This window comes from Meles meles, chromosome 19, assembly GCF_922984935.1.
Source record: "Meles meles chromosome 19, mMelMel3.1 paternal haplotype, whole genome shotgun sequence".
Lineage (NCBI taxonomy): Eukaryota > Metazoa > Chordata > Mammalia > Carnivora > Mustelidae > Meles > Meles meles.
This window is the reverse complement of record NC_060084.1, coordinates 9,565,003-9,585,328: the sequence shown is the minus strand read 5'-3', so window position 1 is coordinate 9,585,328 and position 20,326 is coordinate 9,565,003. Positions and strand designations below refer to the sequence as shown.

At 46.5% G+C, this 20,326-nt stretch overlaps 1 protein-coding gene and 1 non-coding gene across 2 annotated transcripts in view; one reads left to right on the top strand and one right to left on the bottom strand.

The window, feature by feature from the left end:
- VAT1L (vesicle amine transport 1 like) overlaps nucleotides 1–20,326 on the top strand; it is a 135,697-nt gene that overhangs the window by 8,333 nt on the left and 107,038 nt on the right. Inside the window, exons 2-3 of the mRNA XM_045986700.1 lie at nucleotides 13,888–14,017; nucleotides 18,835–19,050. Coding sequence (XP_045842656.1) covers nucleotides 13,888–14,017; nucleotides 18,835–19,050 — 346 coding nt within the window. The remainder of the gene's footprint in view (nucleotides 1–13,887; nucleotides 14,018–18,834; nucleotides 19,051–20,326) is intronic.
- LOC123931944 lies at nucleotides 17,337–17,484 on the bottom strand. Its single transcript, XR_006816362.1, has one exon. It is a non-coding gene; the product is annotated as a small nucleolar RNA SNORA15 (small nucleolar RNA).

The following is a 20,326-nucleotide window of genomic DNA, read 5'->3' as shown; positions in this document are numbered from 1 at the left end:
GAATCAGAGATGGGACTGGAGAAGCCAGCTCTATTCCCTATCCTGGGACCTTATAGTCTCAGAACAGAGTGACTGCATCAATTTAAAAAATGACATATATCATATTTTCAGCTTGGAGGCCCATTGTCTTTTAAATCTCTTTGGTAATCCTGGAAGTTCTAGAAACTTGCTCTTTTATCATTTAACTGGTGAACACCAAGCCTGGTGCTTGGTTAACAGTAGGCACTCAATAAATGTCTGGGGAATGAACGAATACATTACCAACTTTCCCTCCAAATGTTAGGTGTAGCTTTCTACAGAAAGTACCATAGCATCAGTACTGACTTGCCTAATACTGGCAGCAGCCAGTCCACGCCCTTGTGGCTTCAAGCTCCCCTCTGTCCCCTCAGCTTCCTCTGACGGGGGCCCTCCATCTCTCCAGCATGCGGGTCTTGGAGGGGAGACTTGAGATGCCGAAGGAGCTCTGTTTGCAGACGGTTTGGTTTCAGTCCTATCTTGATACCATCTGTTCTCCCGAAACTGGACGTTTGCTTTTTGAATTCTCTAATAACTACTTGCCCTTGGCCGGGAAGTGTGGGGTCTCTGACTTCACAAGATGCTCTGTTGTTTTCTGTTCGCTGACATCGCGCAGCACCAAGTGCGGGAGGTCAGGGATCTTGGAGAGAACTCTGTGGGGTTCTAGGGACTGTCTGGGGATTGTTATTCCAGGAGGACTGACTCAAGCATGCCTGTCCCGTGTGTCCACCTGGGGCCCCGGGCATCAGCAGCCTGGACGCTGAGACAGTATTTGACCAGACTTAGGCAGTGCTCGTGTCCCAATATGCATAAATATCCCATCGTTACATTGTGCACCGCCACCTCACGCAATGGTACACGTCAGTCACATCTCAGTAGCGCTGGAAAATAAATACGTTATTTTAAACTACTGGGGGGAAAAAACCCCATCTTTTTAAAACAAGCAGTATGTCCATGACTCTGTTCCTACCTTCCTTGGTGGGTCTCAGGACCTTCCCCTTACAACCTGCGAGGTGGGTGCAAGGGTTTCCTGCCCTGACACAGGCAGTTCTCCTGGTGGCCCCACTGATTCTGACCCCCTTCTTTTGCCCTGTTCTGCCCCTCCTACCGCACCCTGGAGCCACCCCGCCACGTTTCCCATTTCCTCTCCATCCCGGGTGGTGGGCCCCTCTGCTTAGGGCCGTGGGCATCCTTTCCACCCGTTTAGGTTAAAGGCAGCCTATACCACCTTATGCATTCATTCCCTGCTGTTCAGAGCTAATAAATGTAACACTCTTTGGTTAATTACTTTTCGTCGCTATTATCATAATGGCTTTTATTGAGTATCTATGCTAAGTGTTTTATAGGCATTTCTAGGATACCGAACATTTCACAGATGAAGACATAGGATCAAAGAAGTGAGGGAACTTGCTAAAGATCACACGACTAATTAGGCAAAGAGAGCTGATGTTGACTGAGCCAGGTTTCTCTCTCCCCAGCGCTTCATCTTCCCCGGTTCTATACCCATTTCCACGGCTCTGTCCTAGACTCAAGCTCCCGGAAGGTGAAGGGTGATTTCCCATCACAGTCAAGCCGCTCCCTTCCATCCTGCCCACCCTTCTATTGCCACAGGTGGCTTCATCCTGACTTCCTCCTATTCTCCAACTCACAGCTGCCTTAGGATGATTTTTTTTTTCTTTTCCCCAGAAGGCTTAGCTGCTCTTCATGCAGACAGATCCATAGTGGGTCACCTCCACTGGCCCCGACAGCCTTGAGTCCCACACTGAACGCTGATGAGGCTTTCTCTGCTGCCTGTTGTACTCTACAGGCCCCTCTCCGTCCTCCCAAAGCCCACACACCCGCTTCTTCCAAAAGACTCTCCATCAAGTTACAGACTTTCCTTTTTTTTTTTTTTTAAGATTTTATTTATTTATTAGACTTCCCTTTTTTGTTCAAAAAAAGATTCCTTGCCTAAGATCAGAAACAATTGGTTTTCATTTGTCTACACTGCACTGAGTTCCATCAGCTCATGGGGAGCTATTAATTACATATTATTCCTGTGACTGGCCTGAGTGATCTTGTAAATGGATACTTTTTTACCCTCCCCGCTAAACTCACTGACATTGTACTTATTGGGGACCTAGTAATAAGCTCCGAGTCCACATTCTGCAGCCGGAACCCAGGACGTGAAATGCGGTTAGTCCCGCACCCACCCTCCGGAAGGGTTTCTCTGCCTTCAGATCATGGAGAGCCTTCAGTGTGCAACTGCAGAGGGGTCTTTCCTCTGGGACTGCTCTTCCATAGGAGATAAACAGCAAAGGCAATTTTCACTCTCCTACTCCCTCAGAGCCTCAGCCTCTCGGTCCTCCGCCAACAGCACTTGCAGGAGACTCGACTTCTTGCTTTTTGCTCTTTTAACATTGTCTTTGCTTTTCCTATTCTTCTTCTTCCCTTTTGTATCCTTGATGTAGTTGGGTCTGTTCACTCTCCAACAGAAGCCCAACTTCCAATATAATTTCAAAGCACTGTCAGATTCTATGGAGTCCTTTGGAAAACACCAAAGCTGGATCCACTTGTGTTCCAGAGAAAATCCTCTCAAAAATTTCCTCTCCCCATCTCCATCCCCCTGGGCCTCCCGCTAACCTCCAAACTGGCCCCCCGTTACTCTCCGGACTCCCCGAGACTCTCAAATCTTGCCCTTGGATCTCCTGTCTTACACATTTATCTCTGCTCACCTTTCACGCCTCTTTTATCTTCGAGAAGTAAATCTTTGCTCTTCCCAAAGCACAGCAATCAAGTAGGACTTTGATCCTCTCCCTTCCCCTGCCTCCTGCTACACCAGCCGACACGCCAAGGCTGCGTGGTGTGGTCGAGGTCATCCCCTTCAGCAAGAAGGAAGGGAAGAGCTTGGATCACTCCTAGCTATTTTCCTGCAGATACCTTCGTGGACGCATTGTTTTTGCAAGACCAGAACACACCCGTGCTAAGCAGTGAACCGGAGGGGTGGGTTTTAAGACCAGCTCTGGCTTGGAGTTGCTCAGCGTCTCTGGGGAAGACAGCAGGGTCGTGCTTCTGCTACCCCCTTCTTAGGATCATCCATTTAAATATTAATTAGCTAACCTTAAAAGTTCAGTTCCTTCATCACTCTGGCCCCACGTGGAGTGTTTGGTAGCCACAGAGGGCCAGCAGTTGGACAGCACAGATGCAGACATTTCTGTGTCTGTGCAGAATGTCCCGCTGCGTGATTTGCTGCTCCAGTCTTCACCCTATCTTTTCGTACTGAAACAACTCTTTCACTAAACACTGTTTTTATCAGTAGTGATGACTTAGGGGATCACTGTCATGTTAAAGCCAAAATGGACTGTTTCTCTATGGGGCCCTCACCCTGCTGGGTCTCCAGTGAGGCGTTAAGCAGGAACGGCTTTGCACTGTCTGACACTGCCTTCTCGACTGCCTTCTCCCGGCCACTGAGAGGTGGGATGAGGCAGAAGAGGTTGGGAGAACAGGAGCCAAGGATACTCCCCTTCCTAAGTGATACGTCCCTGGGGACACCTGCAAATGGGGATTCCTGCAAAGTGAGTTAGGAACTGCCCTCTCTGTGCGAGCTATGACCCTCGTACCATCTCTTGTTCCTGGGAGTGTCACACCATGTAGTCACGTATTTGTTGATCTCTGAACTCCTGGGAAGGAGAGCAACCGTCGTCACTGCTGTAACCTGCATGCTGACCAAGCCCCCAGCCGTGGAGGGGCTGCTGAATTTAAACGGAATTAGATTGAATGTTCTACATAACCAACCGCTGCCAGACGCCTGTTTGAAGTCAGGGACTCTATCAACATCTAACTATGGAACACGGAGATTGTAACCTTTTTAGGAACCTTCTTGGGAACAAATACCTGCTGTGTCCCCAGGAGAGGCTGAGAGTAAATGAGGAACTCCAGGCCCAGAAATCCAAGGGTTAGTCTTGGCATCAAGGAGAGCTTGTTTTGGACCCATCAGTACCATGCTTTTCTGTTTCTGTTGAAAGCTGCCTCTTGATATTTTGATTTTCAATCACTGGCCATTTGGTTCCATTTTTGGAATACTACTGAAGTAGGTTTTGAATACTAATTTGGACATAGGGTTGGAATATATCTCCTCTCTCAGAGGGAATGAAACAGACATGTACAACTCTAGCCCAGACTACGCTGCCCTCGTCATCATCTATAATTTGTGGATCAGGATCTGTGGGGGCCGGGGCATGGGGCTTAACAACAGTATTATTGACTTCCTAAGCAAAATGGTAGATTACAAAGGACATCAAAAGTGCCAGGGAGCTCTCTTTGTCTCACATGGCCACAGTGGTCTGTTTATCTGAAACAGTGGTTAGAGAGGGTGGGCAGGGTCCCGTGGAGCCAGATGTGGGGGGCCTGTGTCAGGAACCACAGGCCAGTGATGGGGAGAGCAGAGTCTGAGCATTACTTCCAACCTTCCACCGCTGATGGAACACAGGTGGCTTCTCTCTCCTGAGGTCCATCCAGGACAATTCTGGCTGCTCTCCAATGAGAGGCGCCATTTGAGATCTGCGTAAAAGGTGTCCTTGTTTCAGACAATGAGTGTTTTTTCCCCCTCCCCTAGCTGATTGCTATCAGTCTTGAGATAACAGAACGGTGCTTACACAAACCTAAAAAGAAAAAAAGAAGAATTTGGAAGCCAGATTTTCTGAGATCAAGGCCTATTGTCCTGGGCTTTCTCAAGTTATCAGCTGAGGTGAAGAAACAAAAACAGAAATGTCAGCACTGGGGAGATGAGGGAATGACTCAGACATCTGCTTCTTTGCCCCCGCTTGGATTGGGAGTTAAATACTTTGATGAACACAGCGGCAGCAACTGGAGTGCAGTGTAAAGAGGGCGCGCCTCCCCCTCCGGGAGCGGCTTTTGCTCAGAGCACAGCCTCACGGTTGGCCCTGCTGGTGTTCTGGGAGCTGGCCGAGGTGCCCCCGGACACTCCCCAAGCCAAGGGAATTCCACACTTCCCACCTGGAGTCTGACAGTGTTCTCCCTGATGGCCACATCCCTCCCAGCATTCTGTGACCTCTGACTTCCCACAGACCCACAGGAAGCCCCGAACTCCTATTTTTCGGGAACCTTCCCAAGTATTCTGACAATCCATCTGCCTTTCCCTTTCTCGTTTTTCTTAGTGTCGGTCCCTTCCTTGGTGCTTTGCTCCTTTCAATTCCTGTCTTTCCCTTTCCTCTTATTTTCTCAGGTCCTGGCTTAAAGATCTCATTCTCTTTTTCTCCATTGGTTATAAAACCTCTGGACCTTTCCTCCTCAGGGGCCACCACACAAAGGAGCTCCATAAATATGTACCATCAGTGACAGCTGCTCTGTGCCCACAAGGGAATAAAACCTAGAAAAGGAAGTGTGCCACCTGTCTTACAGGGGATATTGGGTACACCACCCAGAACCCCTCTGAGGACCCAGGACCTGGAGTGATGGTGGCCAACCCCTCCCGGCTGTGCCCCTGTGCTCTCTCCCCGGGTGGAAGCTCTCATCCGGGACTAGCTGATGTGAGGGTATGAAGGCCTTGTCCCCTGGCCTTGATTCATGATGACATGAGGGGCCATCCCAGCTCTGGAACTTTCTGTGGATAAACTGAGTCTTTTTTACTACCACATCAGTGTCGAACTTTCTTTCTCTACTGAGCCAGCTGCCCTCAGGAGTGCACGGGGATTGTGTCTAGAGCTCTCCCCCTCACACCTCCTTGCCTACTAATCTCGGGCTCAGAGGCTGCTTCCCAGGAAACCTGACCTGTGACACCTTCTTTGTGTCCTGATGGTGGAGGTGAGGGGGTGGGAGCGTGACAATCCCAGCAGCTCACGTTTATGGAGTATTTCACTGTGCGTGAGGCGCTCTGTGTCCCATGCCCTGTCATACACCATCCACACCAACACCCTGCACGGTGAGCACCTTGCTACCCCATTCTGGAGATGAGTAAACGAAGGCTCAAGGATTTCAAGCAGCTCACTTGTGAGGGGGCCAGAGAGCTAAAGCTAAGGATCTACATGTAGCTTCAGTGGTTGCGGAGGATGACCAGGACAATTCCTGGAGGACTCTTTTCTGGGGGTCAGTGTTCTGACTTCATGGTGATGTTGTGGGACAGCGTGTATGTCTGGTGGCTGTGTGAGCTCTCTTGCCTCTCCTCTATAAAGCCACCCATCACGCCATACTGTAAGCAGCTTTTATCGTTTTGAGGCCCCCCGTTCACTCTGGGGAGCCAAGCCTTAGGATACGCTCAGGAGGTAGGAAGGGCTCCATGGGACAGATGAGTCAAGGAGCTGGGAAATCTGAGTGATGCTCGCTCAGAAGCAAAGCCCAGGAGCCAAAAGCACAGCCCTGGACTCACATTATTTGCTTTCACACCTTGGCTTCGGGAACCTCGATGTACCTCGGTTTTGTTCCTGTAAAATGTCGTAATATGAGTGATTCCCTAGCATTGTTTTTATTGTTGTAAAAATCATGCTTCTAAAATACTTAACGCCATGCCTGCTACGTAATAAGTATCCCCGAAATGTTATCTAGCCACAAATAATTCCTTTTGTCCCCATGCCCCATCATCAGAGAAACTAGAATGGGGATTTCTTCATATCTGCCAGTTTCTGGGGGGGGGGCCCTCCAACTGTCACCTATGAAAGAACATGGTCTCACTGAGTGAGTACTGGTTACACATGAATTCAAAGGGTGTTGGACATGTTTCAGAGAACATAGGAGCTCATGATTTCAAGAGCCTTAAAATGTGTCGGTTAGTTCTATATTTTAGATTCCCTCCCATGACATCTTTCATGATCTTCCTAAAAACCTCAAGTCACCAAGAACGTGACAACCTCTATTTTTGTTCGCAGTTTGGGTATAGGCATTAGTGGCGTGATAACCACACTTTCAGAGGATACGAATTCGGGAGGAAGAGCCAGTTTTTTGGATGAAAGAATGAGAATCCCAAAAGAGCCAGACAAATTGGCATAATGAGGCTAATCTAGTAAGACTGCATTTCACAAGGATACGTATAATCCTTTGGACCAGGATCAAAAAATTCAAGGGCCCTGGAAGACAGTGAGAGAGCTTTTCATTTTCTTATCTATTTAATCATCATCTATTAATTTTTACCTTGCCTCATTCCAAAAAGGACTTGAAGTAGCTTAAAAAGAAAGGATACTGCAGCTAGTCCCTAAGTGGTCCCCAGACCAGCCGTGGCGGCGTCACCTGGAAACCTGCTAGAAATGCAGAGTCTTGGACCTCACTCTAGACCTGCTGCGTCTACTCAGCAGGAAGGCCCAGCAATCTGTGTTTTAACAAGCCCTCCAGGGAATTCTGATACATAATAAAGTTTGAGATGCATTATATTAGAGTTTAAGATTTTTTTTTAAGATTTTTTTTTTTTTTAATTCATTCGACAGAAATAGACACAGCGAGAGAGGGAACACAATCAGGGGGACTAGGAAAGGGAGAAGCAGGCTTCCTGCTGAGCAGAGAGCCCAATGTGGGGCTCAATCCCAGGACCTCGTGATCATGACCTGAGCAGAAGGTAGACACTTAACGAGTGAGCCACCCAGGAGCCCTAAGTTTTGTTTTCTTTCTTTCTTTTTTTTTTTTTTTTGCAATGGAAACTCCAAAGCATTCAGAAAGTTAAGATGAAGTTGAGTGTTAGGATGACAGAGAGGACAAAGGCCATAACGTCCTGCAGCTGGATAAGGGCAGGGACAGTGCTGCAAATCTGGCTTGGAGCTTCCTACTAGCCAATGCAAAGAAAGGAATATAATTAGTCTATAAACTGCTGGAATTGGAAGATCTGTACAAACCAGTCCTTGTGCTGTTCTTCTTTATGAAGAAGCAAATGTATACTGTCACAAATGTTATGCTCAACTATATTCCCTCGTAGGTAAAAGAACAGGTTTCTGAAGGGGATTGGCCATCTGTCTCTTAATTGAACCAATGACGAGGCAATACTTGGGCTTTCTGTCGGGTGTGAGATCAGAATGTGTGATGGAGTTCTGCTGATCAACAGAAGTAAGCTGCTGGAAGAGGGAGATTTTCATCACACTATTCTCTGTGTGGTGGTCTGACAATGTTTGGAGTCTCATGGCCAGTGCTGAGGGTACCGACAACCGGGGGAAGGAACTAAGAGGCAGGAGATCTACAATCCTTCCATATAAACAACCCCTCCCTTCCTTTCACCTAGAGAATAAAAGACAGGGAAACTTCTCCGTATGTCCTTGCCTCTTTTGGGCTAAACTTTTTGGGCCAATTTCATTTCAACTTGGAAAGTTAATATAACTATAGCTGGTTCTTTCATTGTCCACTCGGTGGTGTCCTGTAACGAATCCCTCGTGTATTTCTTCAGTATCATTAGCATATCCAAAAGCAAAGGACAGCTCCCAGACCAGAAGCCTTGAGGACAAGATACAGACTAGTCCACCATGCTGTATAGTAGCCCTAGCAGTCAAAAGCGCCAGATAGGAAGTAGTATGAAAAGGGCTCGTATCCCAGTTCTGTCACCAACTATACAACCTGTGGCAAGGCACTTCACCTTCTCCATGCCTCTCCTTCCTCGTGCACAAAATGGAGACTGCAGTGGTCCACACGTTCAAACATGCAACAGCATCGTCACCGGAGAAACATTTGTTGAGTCTAGCAGAACGTAAAATGAAGGCAGCTAAACCTCTCCCATGACACATTGCAGGGTTGGCATCCATCACTTCGTAGATAACAGAAAATAAAGTATAGAGACTATGGCTGGCTTGCCTTCCTTCTAAAGACAACCAAAGCATCCCAAATCAGTGTCTTTTTCTAAGACCACCAAGTATCCCTTCCTGTTTACCCAAGCTTTTTTTTTTTTTTTTTTTAAGATTTTTAAAATTTATTTATGTGAGAGAGAGAGTGAGGCGGTGGGGGTGGGGAGCAGAGGCAGAGGGAGAAGCCGAGAAGCAGGCTTCCCATTGAGCAAGGAGCCCAACACCTATCTTGATCCCAGGACCCTGGCTCAATCCCACAACCCTGGGATCATGACCTGGGCTGAAGACAGATGCTTCACCAACTGACCACCCAGTCACCACCACCCTCCCGCCCCCCAATTTACCTAAACTTTGGTTTGATACTATCTTAAGGAGAGCACGCAGGACAAAGGAGCACCAAGTAAACAGTTTGGGAGACCCGGGGAGGGCCTCACAGGCTCAGCCAAGGCCCCACCATGCATGGATGACCATATCTACTTAAATCTAGGAGTTCATGGTGTCAGGGGTTACACAATAAACAAGGAGTTTGAAGACCTTGATTCAATTCAAGTCTCAGCTCTGCCATGTGCTAATCGGTGTTATCTTTGACAAACCAGGTTGCTTATCTAAGGAGTCTTGTTATTCACATCTGTTTAATGGGAATAATAACATACCGCTTGTCGCCTTTCTGGGATTGTTACAAGGCTTCATGATGTGTGTGTGAAAGCTCATTGCAAGCTGCACTGTCCTGAGGCGCAACAGAGTGTTATTCTGTAAAGGGACTACCCCACATCTTCCCATGTCTTTGCCGTGTCTCTCGTCCTGTGCTTTGAGATTTTGGGGGTCCCTTTGTCAAACCTGTCTTCATAACCCTTTACACGCAGCCTTTGAATAACAGTATGGGAAGAACAAATTAAGGTCTTCTTTATTAAAATTATACTAATCTTTGAGAAAAGTAAGATTACCTAGCAGAACATTTTATTAAGCACTTTCCAGCACTATTTTATTTATATATATATTTTTTGCAACAATCTTAAATGTTTAAGAACCATATAAATATTAGGTAAGAGAGAAATCTGAAGATTCACCCTCTATGTGAGCCCGGGTCATGAAAATAGTCCTCGCCATCCCCAAACAATGTCTCAGTGAAAATCAGATTATCTTAGAGAAAAACTATAATTAAGAATATGTATAGTTTAGCAAAAGAAAAGTGTTAGCCCCCACTTAAGTCCATGGCTTCACTCTTTACTGTCTGTGTGGCCTTGGGCCAATAAACTTACTATCTCTGCCCAGTGTTACTGGTTTTGCTTTTTTAAAAAAATGAGGACAGAGCACCTGGGTGGCACAGTGGGTTAAGCTTCTGCCTTCAGCTCAGGTCATGATCTCAGAGTCCTGGAATCAAGCCCTGCTTCGGGCTCTCTGCTCCTCAGGAAGCCTGCTTCCCCCCACCTCTCTCTGCCTGCCTCTCTGCCTGCTTGTGAATCTGTCTCTCTCTGTCAAATAAATAAATAAAATCTTTTTTAAAAATGAGGTCAATAATGTCTGTCCAGTGGATGATTTAGGGTTATTGATTACAGTATTTGTTTTACTTTGTGTCTTTTGGTTTCGTGAGACAGGGACCACACACGTAACCCAAACAAAGAGGTTCTGTTCTAAAGACAGGTGTGGAGCAGCAACAGAATTCTTGAATCAGAGGGCAGGAGGCACACTGGGCCTGGGCCACCCTAAGTATGGAGACTGGACCTTCTCACTCTTGGCAACCTGGCACCGAAATCTGGGAAGCCCACCTTGGGGCAGGCTGCTGGGTTGCTTCTGTTGCTCTTCTGAGTCTTTTTCCTTTAATTTCCCTGCATACTGGCTTTTTCACTTCTGCCTTCCCAAAGCGCAGGTCAGTGGGGCTCTGTAGCTCAGTTTTATCTTTCAATGGCCTTTCTGACGAAAAGTTGTTTTTATTGATAAGTGTTTCCTAATACGGAGTTTTGGAGAGAACACTCATAAGGAGCAATGGATTCCTACTTAGGTTAGGAATGGCCACTCCTCCAACCTTGGGCCCCCCCCGACTGGTGCAATCAGCTGTTGAGAGATCAGTGATAAACATGGCCCCTAGGACATGCAGCTTCAGCCAGGGCTGTGGGTGAGGTTCCCATGAGGAGATGCTATATGTAAGCGTTCAAGTTCTAGACTTTGCTTACATTCAGATCCTGACTTTGACTGTTTCGAAAGGTGAGACCATCAGCAAGTTACTGCATCTTGCTCAGTCTCTGTTTTCTCATCTGAGCAATGGGTGTGATAGTTCGTACCTCGTAGGAGTATTGTTGAGTCTTAAATAATGAAAGTAAACTACTTAGCACAGTTCTTGCCACAAACTGAACCCTCAGTAAAGGCTCGCTGTATCCATCTCAGGAGCAGGTGCGTGGACGGGCACCCTGCAGTAGGTCCGGTACAGCATGTAAAGGTACGCCATTAATAAATGTTCACCACTCTGTGTGTGGGCATGAACACTGGCCCATCCCCCGTCCCCTGGAATATACCCACTTCCTGTTTCTTTCCGGACGACAGGGGGCGTCCTCCACGACCCCAGCAGAATCACTGCTTGCCTCACTGTGGAAATGGAATGCTACGGGCTTTTCCAAAGTCGGTCTTACTTGACCTTTCTCGCTGGATGTGAGCAGCTGGCTCTCAGCTTACAGTGTGCCCACATCATCCTGGATGGGGGTCCAAGGCGGCCCGACTGAACAGCATAACAAGTGTCTAGGATACGACCTCCAGGGGGGCTAGCAGGTTTACAGAACTGTCAAGTAATTTCTTCTGGCATTGCTCCATCAGGGTCTTGGCAAATCATAGGTTTTCACACAAAGGAAAACACGGAGCTAAAATACTCAGTGAACGAGATGGAGTGCTCGATCTGGGACATAGAAATTCCTTTATTGTTATGCGGTGATGCTTTCTTTATTTGGTTGGTTTGGAAAATGGGCTGTTTCACACAAGTGAAGCTTCTGGGTATAGCGAAGTTTTCCTATCGCCGTTCTGAAACTGTTTTTAACTCTTGTTTAATGGGAGTCTTCCTAAAACGTATCAGGTACTTCTGCCTTCTCAAGAGAAGATACAGATCTGAATGCTAGCGTTTATGGGATACTTACTATGTACCTGGCATCCTGCTTAGGCGTTTACCTGTCACTCATTTTCCCGACACCCCTGTGAGGCAGGTACGACCGTGGCCTCCACTTCACCGAGCAGGAAACGGAGGCTTGCAGAGGCTAAGGAACTGGTCCAAGGTGACACGGGCGGAGGTGGTGGCACCGGGATTGGTGCCCAGGCCGCTCCAAGCTCTTAAGAACCTGACTGTGCTGCTGGAGAACAGTTTGGTTGGTCAATGACCCTACGAGCTGTTAACCACCAAAGCGTAGGATCTCTGGAAGCCTACATTCACGTCTCGGAAATGGGTCCATTCCTCCAAGCCTCCCTTTGCTCCTTTTTGAAAGGCCACTCACAGCGGCGGCACCTCTGTTTGAGTACTCATGAGTACCTTCTTCACCTGGCAGGTGCTGCTTGGTACCTGCTATGCCGCTGTGGGTCTGGTGCATGCCAGGTGCTCAGGAAATAGAGGGACAGGAGGCAGGCGGCTGCCTTTGAGGAGGACACGCATTAGCGATACGTCAGCTGGGGCAGCTGTGAAACTTGCCTGATATGTGGCCAGGAAAACTTTGAGAAGGTGGCCGCCCTTGAACCCACCTTTCAAGGAAGTCATCCTCCTCATCGTTACCCGTTCTCTGTGGGGGACACTGATGACCAGGAGATCTAGGTAAAATTTGATGTTTCCTTGGCTCCAAGGCGGCTGAGGAAGGAATGGGCAAGCTGTGTTTCAAAAGTGGTTCGAGTCATCTTGCTTGGAAAAGAAGCTGTGGGGGTGCCTGGGTGGCTCAGCGGGTTAAAGCCTCTGCCTTCGGCTCAGGTCATGATCCCAGGGTCCTGGGATCGAGCCTCGCATCGGGCTCTCTGCTTGGCTGGGAGCCTGCTTCCTCCTCTCTCTCTCTCTCTGCCTGCCTCTCTGCCTACTTGTAATCTCTATCTGTCAAATAAATAAATCTTTAAAAAAAAAAAAAAGAAGCTGTGGCCAGACGCTAAGGACCCTGGGCCAGACCGAGGAGTTTTCACGCCTGTTCTCTATAACCCGAGTCTTTCTTAGAATGGTGGCTTATGAAAACAGTTAGTACATTAGAGCATCCAGTGAAAAATATGTGTTTTCTCATTTGATTAGAAAATGAGTGTTCAACGCTGTTTCTAAGACTAGCTCTTAAAAAGAAAACAACAGTTTGGAGCATTGATGTTATCATTAAAATCGAGTATATGATTTTCCAAGGGGATGGCTTAATACATTTTATCTTACTTTATTTTTTTGGCTTAATATATGTTAATGATAACTAACGTATTTCAAAAGTAATATGTTAATAGAAAAGACCTGGTCCCTTTTCTTATCCAGAGAGAACTAAGATTTTTGAAACAAACCCTCCAGTATCGAGCCGTTTGATCTCACTTCCAGTTGCAGTCCCCCAGGTGGATGTAACGCAGTCCCTTGATGGTGGCTACTTGCCATTATGGATGCTGTGGATGGCACAGTGCTGGTATGAGTTTGTGTGCTGACTGATACGTGAGGTTGTTTTGAGATCTTTTGAATCTGTCCTTTTTCTCTCTCTCTTCTTGTGGACTGGCTGATGGCCATGGTGTCTGGCTGCTTTACATGTGTCTTCTTATAACTCCTTCCTAGTATATTCTTTCCCCATGAGGAAATGCTAGCATGGCTAATGACCAGGTTAGCTAACACGTGTTGTTAGAGTAGGCATAAGCAGGCTCTGGGAGAGCACAAAGGGGCTGTCTTGTACGTCGGAGGGCAACGTCCGCAATGGCTATTCTAACTGCCAGGAAAGCATCCCTTGTCTGTAGAGATAATTGTTTTTGCTTTATTCGTGATTTCCAGTCACATGACTTACTATTAGGCATAGTTTTCAAGAAATTAAAAAAAAAAAAGAAAAGAGAGGAGTGGGGCAAGGGAGAGAGGTCCAAGAAGGGGACGGAAGAAAAGTCAAGCCAAGTGCATTCTCTTGGATTCCATTCTGAATGTCTCTCTTTTTACATTTGCCATTCACAGTGGTTTAAACTTCATTGACTTGATGGTGCGACAGGGGAACATCGACAACCCTCCCAAGACCCCCCTGGTGCCAGGATTTGAGTGTTCTGGGATTGTTGAAGCTCTAGGGGACAGCGTGAAAGGATATGAGGTAATGTGCTGACTAATGATGGAAGAAGTCCTACCCATTTGGAATCTGTTGACATATAAATGATGATGAAAAAAAAGTCTGAGAGAATCTATGGTGTGTGTTATTATTGTATCTCCCTGGTAGGTTTTACTAACATGTTTATAAATGATAGGATTTTCCACATGCCTCATGCCCTTCTCGTGTACTGTCTTGCTTGCTCCTGGGGACAGCCTGGTGAAGTGGCCAGGGAAAAATGTGTCTTCCCCTTAAGTCATGCAGTACAGCTGTTGACAAGAATATCTGGCCTTGGATTAACGAGGCTTGCATGACCCCTCACCCTCTCCATGGCTCCCATTTTCCCACCACCTCAGGCTCAAAAACCAACTACAATACATAGAAGTTGGGCAGAAATATCCTCTGTATTTCATAATTTGGTTCCTTTCAGTATCTACTTAACTGATGCATTTAAGTAATCGCTTATAAATGATTCTTTTTTTTTTTTTTTTTAAGATCTTACTTCTTTATTTGACAGAGAGAGAGAGAGATGACAAGTAGGCAGAGTGGCAGGCAGAGGGAGAAGAAGAAGCAGGCTTTTTGCTAAGCAGGGAGCCCGTTGTGGGGCTCGATCCCAAAGGCAGACGCTTAACTGAATGAGCCACCCAGGCACCCCTTATTAATGATTCTTTTGGACACTGGGAAAGTGACTTTGTGATGATTTTTAAAGGCACAGGGTAGAGATACTTGCCAATGAAACAGAACTGGCCAGGGGTTGATGGCTTTGGGAACAGGGCAGTGGATAAAAAGCGTTATTATATTTTTCTATTTTGTACGTGTTTGAAATTCTCCATAATAAAAAATTTTTAATCGATGAAAAGATATATGACCCTTCCTACCACTGTAATGCAAATCAAATAGAATCCAGTCTCTAAAAACTGAAAAACTATGGGCAAATCAATCGCACAAAATTGCAGCAGTTTGGAGTGAGAAAAACCAATGCTAATCAGGTCCAAGAGCTCTCGCTCATAACTTAAGTGCTTCCTCAGGGAGAAATGAACAGAGCTAACATTTGAGAGTCCACCATAACCAGAAACACGGGCAAGTCATCCTTCTTCAGGCTCACCACAATGCTGAGAGGTAAAGATTGTTATTATCCCCTTGGAGAGGAAGTTCAGAAGGGTACAGGTGTTTCTGATGAATCCAGAGAGGTAACGGGACATGGATTCAAGTCACCAGATCTTCACGCCTGCTCCCAACCTCCAAATGCTGCAGAGCTAAATGCAGAAAGGAAAATCCTATAAAGGCAATGCCAAAATGCCCTTGGCCTTGAACTGGAGCCTGCGGCTCAGGCTCAGTGCATCTGAGCCTCAGTATACTCTGAAAATATCAATATGTTCCAAATTCCCAGGGATGAATGTCTGAAAAATCTCATCCCACACATCAGTCTTTTTGTCACTGGTTTCCAGATAATACAGCAGAAAAGTGTTAAGAAAGACGTAAAAGCACTTCCACCTTCCTTTCATATGACTTTGCATTTTCCGTCCCCAGGTTAGCAACAGACCCAGAGCCAGCGCCACCTCTCCCCAAAAGTGCTGCACATGAGGAACAGTGTCTGTTCTTCACTCCTCCCCCGAGTCCCGAAGGAGAACATCACACTCCTCACGCTGTTAATCCTGAGCCTTGCACAAATACTCCATTATTTTAGACTATAACAGTAGACAGTGATGTCATTGGCCTTGGTTTCAAAGGAGGACATACATTGCTTGATTATATATTTTTTTCCTTTATATGTGATCCCTCTTCCCGCTGCTTAGGCCTGGCTTACTTACTGTCCGTCCTCTCCTTCACCCCAGTCCCCTCCGGTAACTTTCAGCTGCACAAACAAATGACAGAAGCCACCTATAGGTTTCCAGTCTGGGTGCGACTTAGGGGAAAACCGATACTAGTATTCCGCCTAAAATTTTGACTTGAGATTTTCAACCACGTCGGAGACGGACTATCACAGGGCAGCACAGTGAATAGCTCTCTTGGTCTGATGCATTGCAGGGGAGGCTTGCGAAGTCGTCTCTAGAGGCACAGCCATAAAGGAAAAATTGGGGCTCTGTCACCCAGCACTGATTTCTTTTTAATAGCAAAATCAAACAAGGAGGTGAATTGGATATTTAAAAAAATAATAAGCTGCCTACCTCTGGACTCAGACTAGATCTGATGTGATGGCTAAACCATGCTTGCCACTTTTATAAGGAAGCGATGGTGCAAAGTTGAAGGAGAGCCCTGGAGCGGTCAGCCCTGCTGGGATGGCTGTGACCGTCACTGTCGAAGTGGCTGAACTACTCTCACTGCCCTCTTTGACACTGGGGCCATCAGCTACCCCGCAGCAGTTCTATGTGTCTTTGGGTTTGCACGATGCTGTGCAGAAGAGGATGCCAGTGTTAGAACTTGGCTATCCTCTGCTCCAAGCGGGGACCAGACTGGACATTTAAGATGGTAATTCCCAACATTCAGCAGCTGGTCTTCACCCTTCTAGGGATTGGGACACTCACTGCTACTGGGACAGCCTCTCCTTTACATTGGTTCCTTCATCAGACAGCTGTGCCTTCTGCTTTGTGAGACACAGGGGGTCTGTGTTTAGTGTGTGATCATTGACCTGTGAGTTCCATGAGACCAGAAACCACTCTGCTACGGAAATCAGTAACACTGACTGTTCTTTCTTCACCTTGCAGGCATCACTGCCAAGTGTGCTGTGTGTATATTATGTTACTTACTTTCCCTAAGGACCCCCTCCTAATATATGGAAGAAACGTAAAGAGTTATACTAATATTCCCAGAGGTGGTCGGTCCGCCTGGTGTGCACCCTTAGAGAACTCTGTCTTCTTTGTAGCGCTTACCCCGGGTGTGATGGATTAATCATTTGTATCTGGAGTCAGCCTTGCGAGACTCAAATCCTGTCTCAGCTACTCCCTGGCTATATGACCTTGGGCGTGTGCCTTCATCTCTCTTGGTCTCCATTTCAATGTCTGTAAAATCTATAACCATTCATCTGTAATGTGAGCTCTTATGGACCCATCTCATAGGAGGCTTCTGTTGTCATTTGACGAGTAGGGGAAGAAGGGGAAGAAGAGAAGTGCTAAGCTATAGAGAAAACAGGAGACTCCATTATAAATACATAAAACTAAAGCGCACATATATGAAAGCCATTCATTTACTGAAACCTCATTCTGACCACAGCGATTTGAATATTGTGTTTGAAAGTCACAGTCCAAGCAACAAACATCCAAGGGCAGAACGGTTCAACTTCACCAGCGCTCCGCAGCTCCTACAAGCTGCTACCATCGGTTCACTCATTTGTATTTCCCTTTAATGATGATATGTTATGAAAAAACTTAGCAATCCATCATAACCATTTTAAAGAATGCTTTTTTCTTTTTTTTTTCTCCATGATGTCTGGCTATGTAAACAACTGATAAAAAGAACACAGTACTCAGCCATGCCTTCATAGGGGTTTTGTAAAGATGAGATGAGTTAAAACACGTGACACCCTTAGGACAATGCCTACTGTATAATCCGTGTCCCAAAAAGGGCTAGTTGTTTGTCACACCGCATGGCACCCTCCTGTTTTGCTCTAAGTAAGTCTGGTTGTTTTCGTTCAGTCTCCTGCACGTAGATTTACACACACCTCTGATGTACCCCATCTCACGTCTACTGTGATCTGTAATCCGGAGCTAACCTTTGATGCAAATGCCCCAGTAAACTAGCCTGGCAGGGAATCCCTATGGAGTGGCAGAAAACAAATGAGAGTGGATTTTACTCCCAGCTCTGCCTGTTTAAATTTCCTTATGGCTTAGTTCTCCTCGATTCCAAAACAGAGATGAGATGCAAGGCTGAGTTGGTAAAATGAGCTTGCGACACTAACATGCTACGGGCGTGATGTATGACATTGTGCATTTATGCTTGGGAAGGGGAGTAGAGAACCTGGCTTCCATTGGCCTCCAGCAAGTTTTCATAGATGGGCTCCAGAGCATCCACGAATGGCTTGGAATTGGGAGGCAGGTGAGGGTGAGCGTATTTGAGGGTTTGGTTGTTTTCTTTTTTTTGGGAAGGAACCTATAGTTTCCATTAGGTTCTTTTTTTTTTTTTTAAATTTTATTATTATTATTTTTCTTCTCAGCATAACAGTGTTCATTGTTTTTGCACCACACCCAGTGCTCCATGCAACACGTGCCCTCACTAATACCCACCACCTTGTTCCCCCAACCTCCCACCCCCCGCCCCTTCAAAACCCTCTGGTTGTTTTTCAGAGTCCATAGTCTCTCATGGTTCATCTCCCCTTCCAGTTTCCCTCAACTCCCTTCTCTCCATCTCCCCATGTCCTCCATGTTATTTGTTATGCTCCACAAATAAGTGAAACCATATGATAATTGACTCTCTCTGCTTGACTTATTTCACTCAGCAGAATCTCTTCCAGTCCCGTCCATGTTGCTACAAAAGTTGGGTATTCATCCTTTCTGATGGAGGCATAATACTCCATAGTGTATTCCATTAGGTTCTTAAAGGGATTTGAGAAGTCTTGGGGTGCCTGGGTGGCTTAGTTGGTTAAGTGGCTGCCTTTGGGTGAGATCATGAGCCCAGGGTCCTGGGATCGAGCCCCACATCAGACTCTCTGCTTAGCAGGTAGCCTGCGTCTCCCTCTCCCACTCCCCCAGCTTGTGCTCACTCTCTCTCTCTCTCTCTCCCTCTCTGCATCAAATAAATAAAATCTTAAAAAAAAAAAAGGAGGATTTGCGAAATCTTTCAAAAAAGAGTAAGAAGCTTCCATTAACCTTGTGCCTCCCCATGCCCAGATTGGGGACCGTGTCATGGCATTTGTCAATTACAACGCCTGGGCAGAGGTGGTCTGCACGCCGGTGGAATTTGTCTACAAGATCCCAGACGACATGAGCTTCTCAGAGGCTGCCGCATTCCCCATGAACTTCGTCACAGCCTACATGATGCTGTTTGAAGTTGCCAACCTCCGAGAAGGCATGTCCGTGCTTGTGCACTCGGCTGGCGGCGGCGTGGTAAGTTGGTTGATTGTGCCTCTTCTTCCTCAAAATCATACTGGTGAAAGTGGACTGAGAGCCAGCTGTCAATGAGATTCCTACATGAGCTATGATCTCTGTGGTTCTGGATGAAGCTCACGTGCGTGGCAGGGCTCATACAGATGACTGTGTTGGGGGTAGGATGAGCATCTGGAGTCTGAGAGGTCTCCAAGATGGCATGTTAGGACTCAGTGGGTCTCGGAGATGCTTTCAGTATTGGTCTCACAATGGACTGTTAACGCTGATCGTTATGCGATGCCTCATTAGTCGTGCACTACTAATATTATCTGGAGCACCAAAATGGTGGATGACCTACTTCTTCGATAAATCGCCATGGATTCTAGGTTGTTCCCATCGTCATGACGTCCCGATTCATTTGTGTTCTGATATCTTTTCTTGAGTGGGAGAGGTGAGTGGAGGTTGTATCAGTACACTGGGAATGGCAGGTAAACCTAAGAATGCCTGTGAGAGTGGTAGAACACGCTGGTATCACCCATCAGGCGCGTCTTTGATAAGGGGAGAGGAGAAATAACGGAAATACAAAATTGCTGCCTCGCAGTTCAGGGGTGGCAGAAATTTCTTCTATGGTTTGGATACATCTCAGTGCCAGTCAGTCAGTCCCTACTGCACACCTGCCACACAGCAAGGACTACAGTGTTCCCATCACAGTCTACTGGGGTCCGCGTAGAACTTTTAGTCTTTCTGAACGTGAGAGATACGATTTGTTCATTCAACACGTATTTACTGAACACACACCATGTTCTGGTTCTATGGGTTAGAGATTAAAAAGAGAAGCTCCTACTACAGCCTTTAGTAGGGTTTGCTCTCGGTATTGGTGGTTCCGTGGTTTGATGCTCAGAAATGAACTCCTATGGTTGGGTCTATCTCAAAGATGTTTTCACTGGAGGTTCTGCCAACATTCATTTTTTTCTTATCTCGGCTTTCTATGGCTATCGAAACCCTACCCAGTATAAAGGATGTTTCTGTTTTCCTTTCCAAGAAGGCAAACTCACACACGAAAATGTGAAGGCAAAGACATGAAACTTTAGGAATGCCTTATGAGGAATATATTCCATTGCGTTAGCAAATGTGCTGATGTCTTCTGACCATGAGTAAAGATATAATAAAAGCTAAACATCCTTAGAAAAGAAATGGATTTCAGTGCCAGTGAGTCTACTAGCAGCAAGCAAGCCATTTAGAATGCTGGCATTTATGGTCTCTGTGTGCTCAGCATACCAAGTGCCGGAGACTTGTT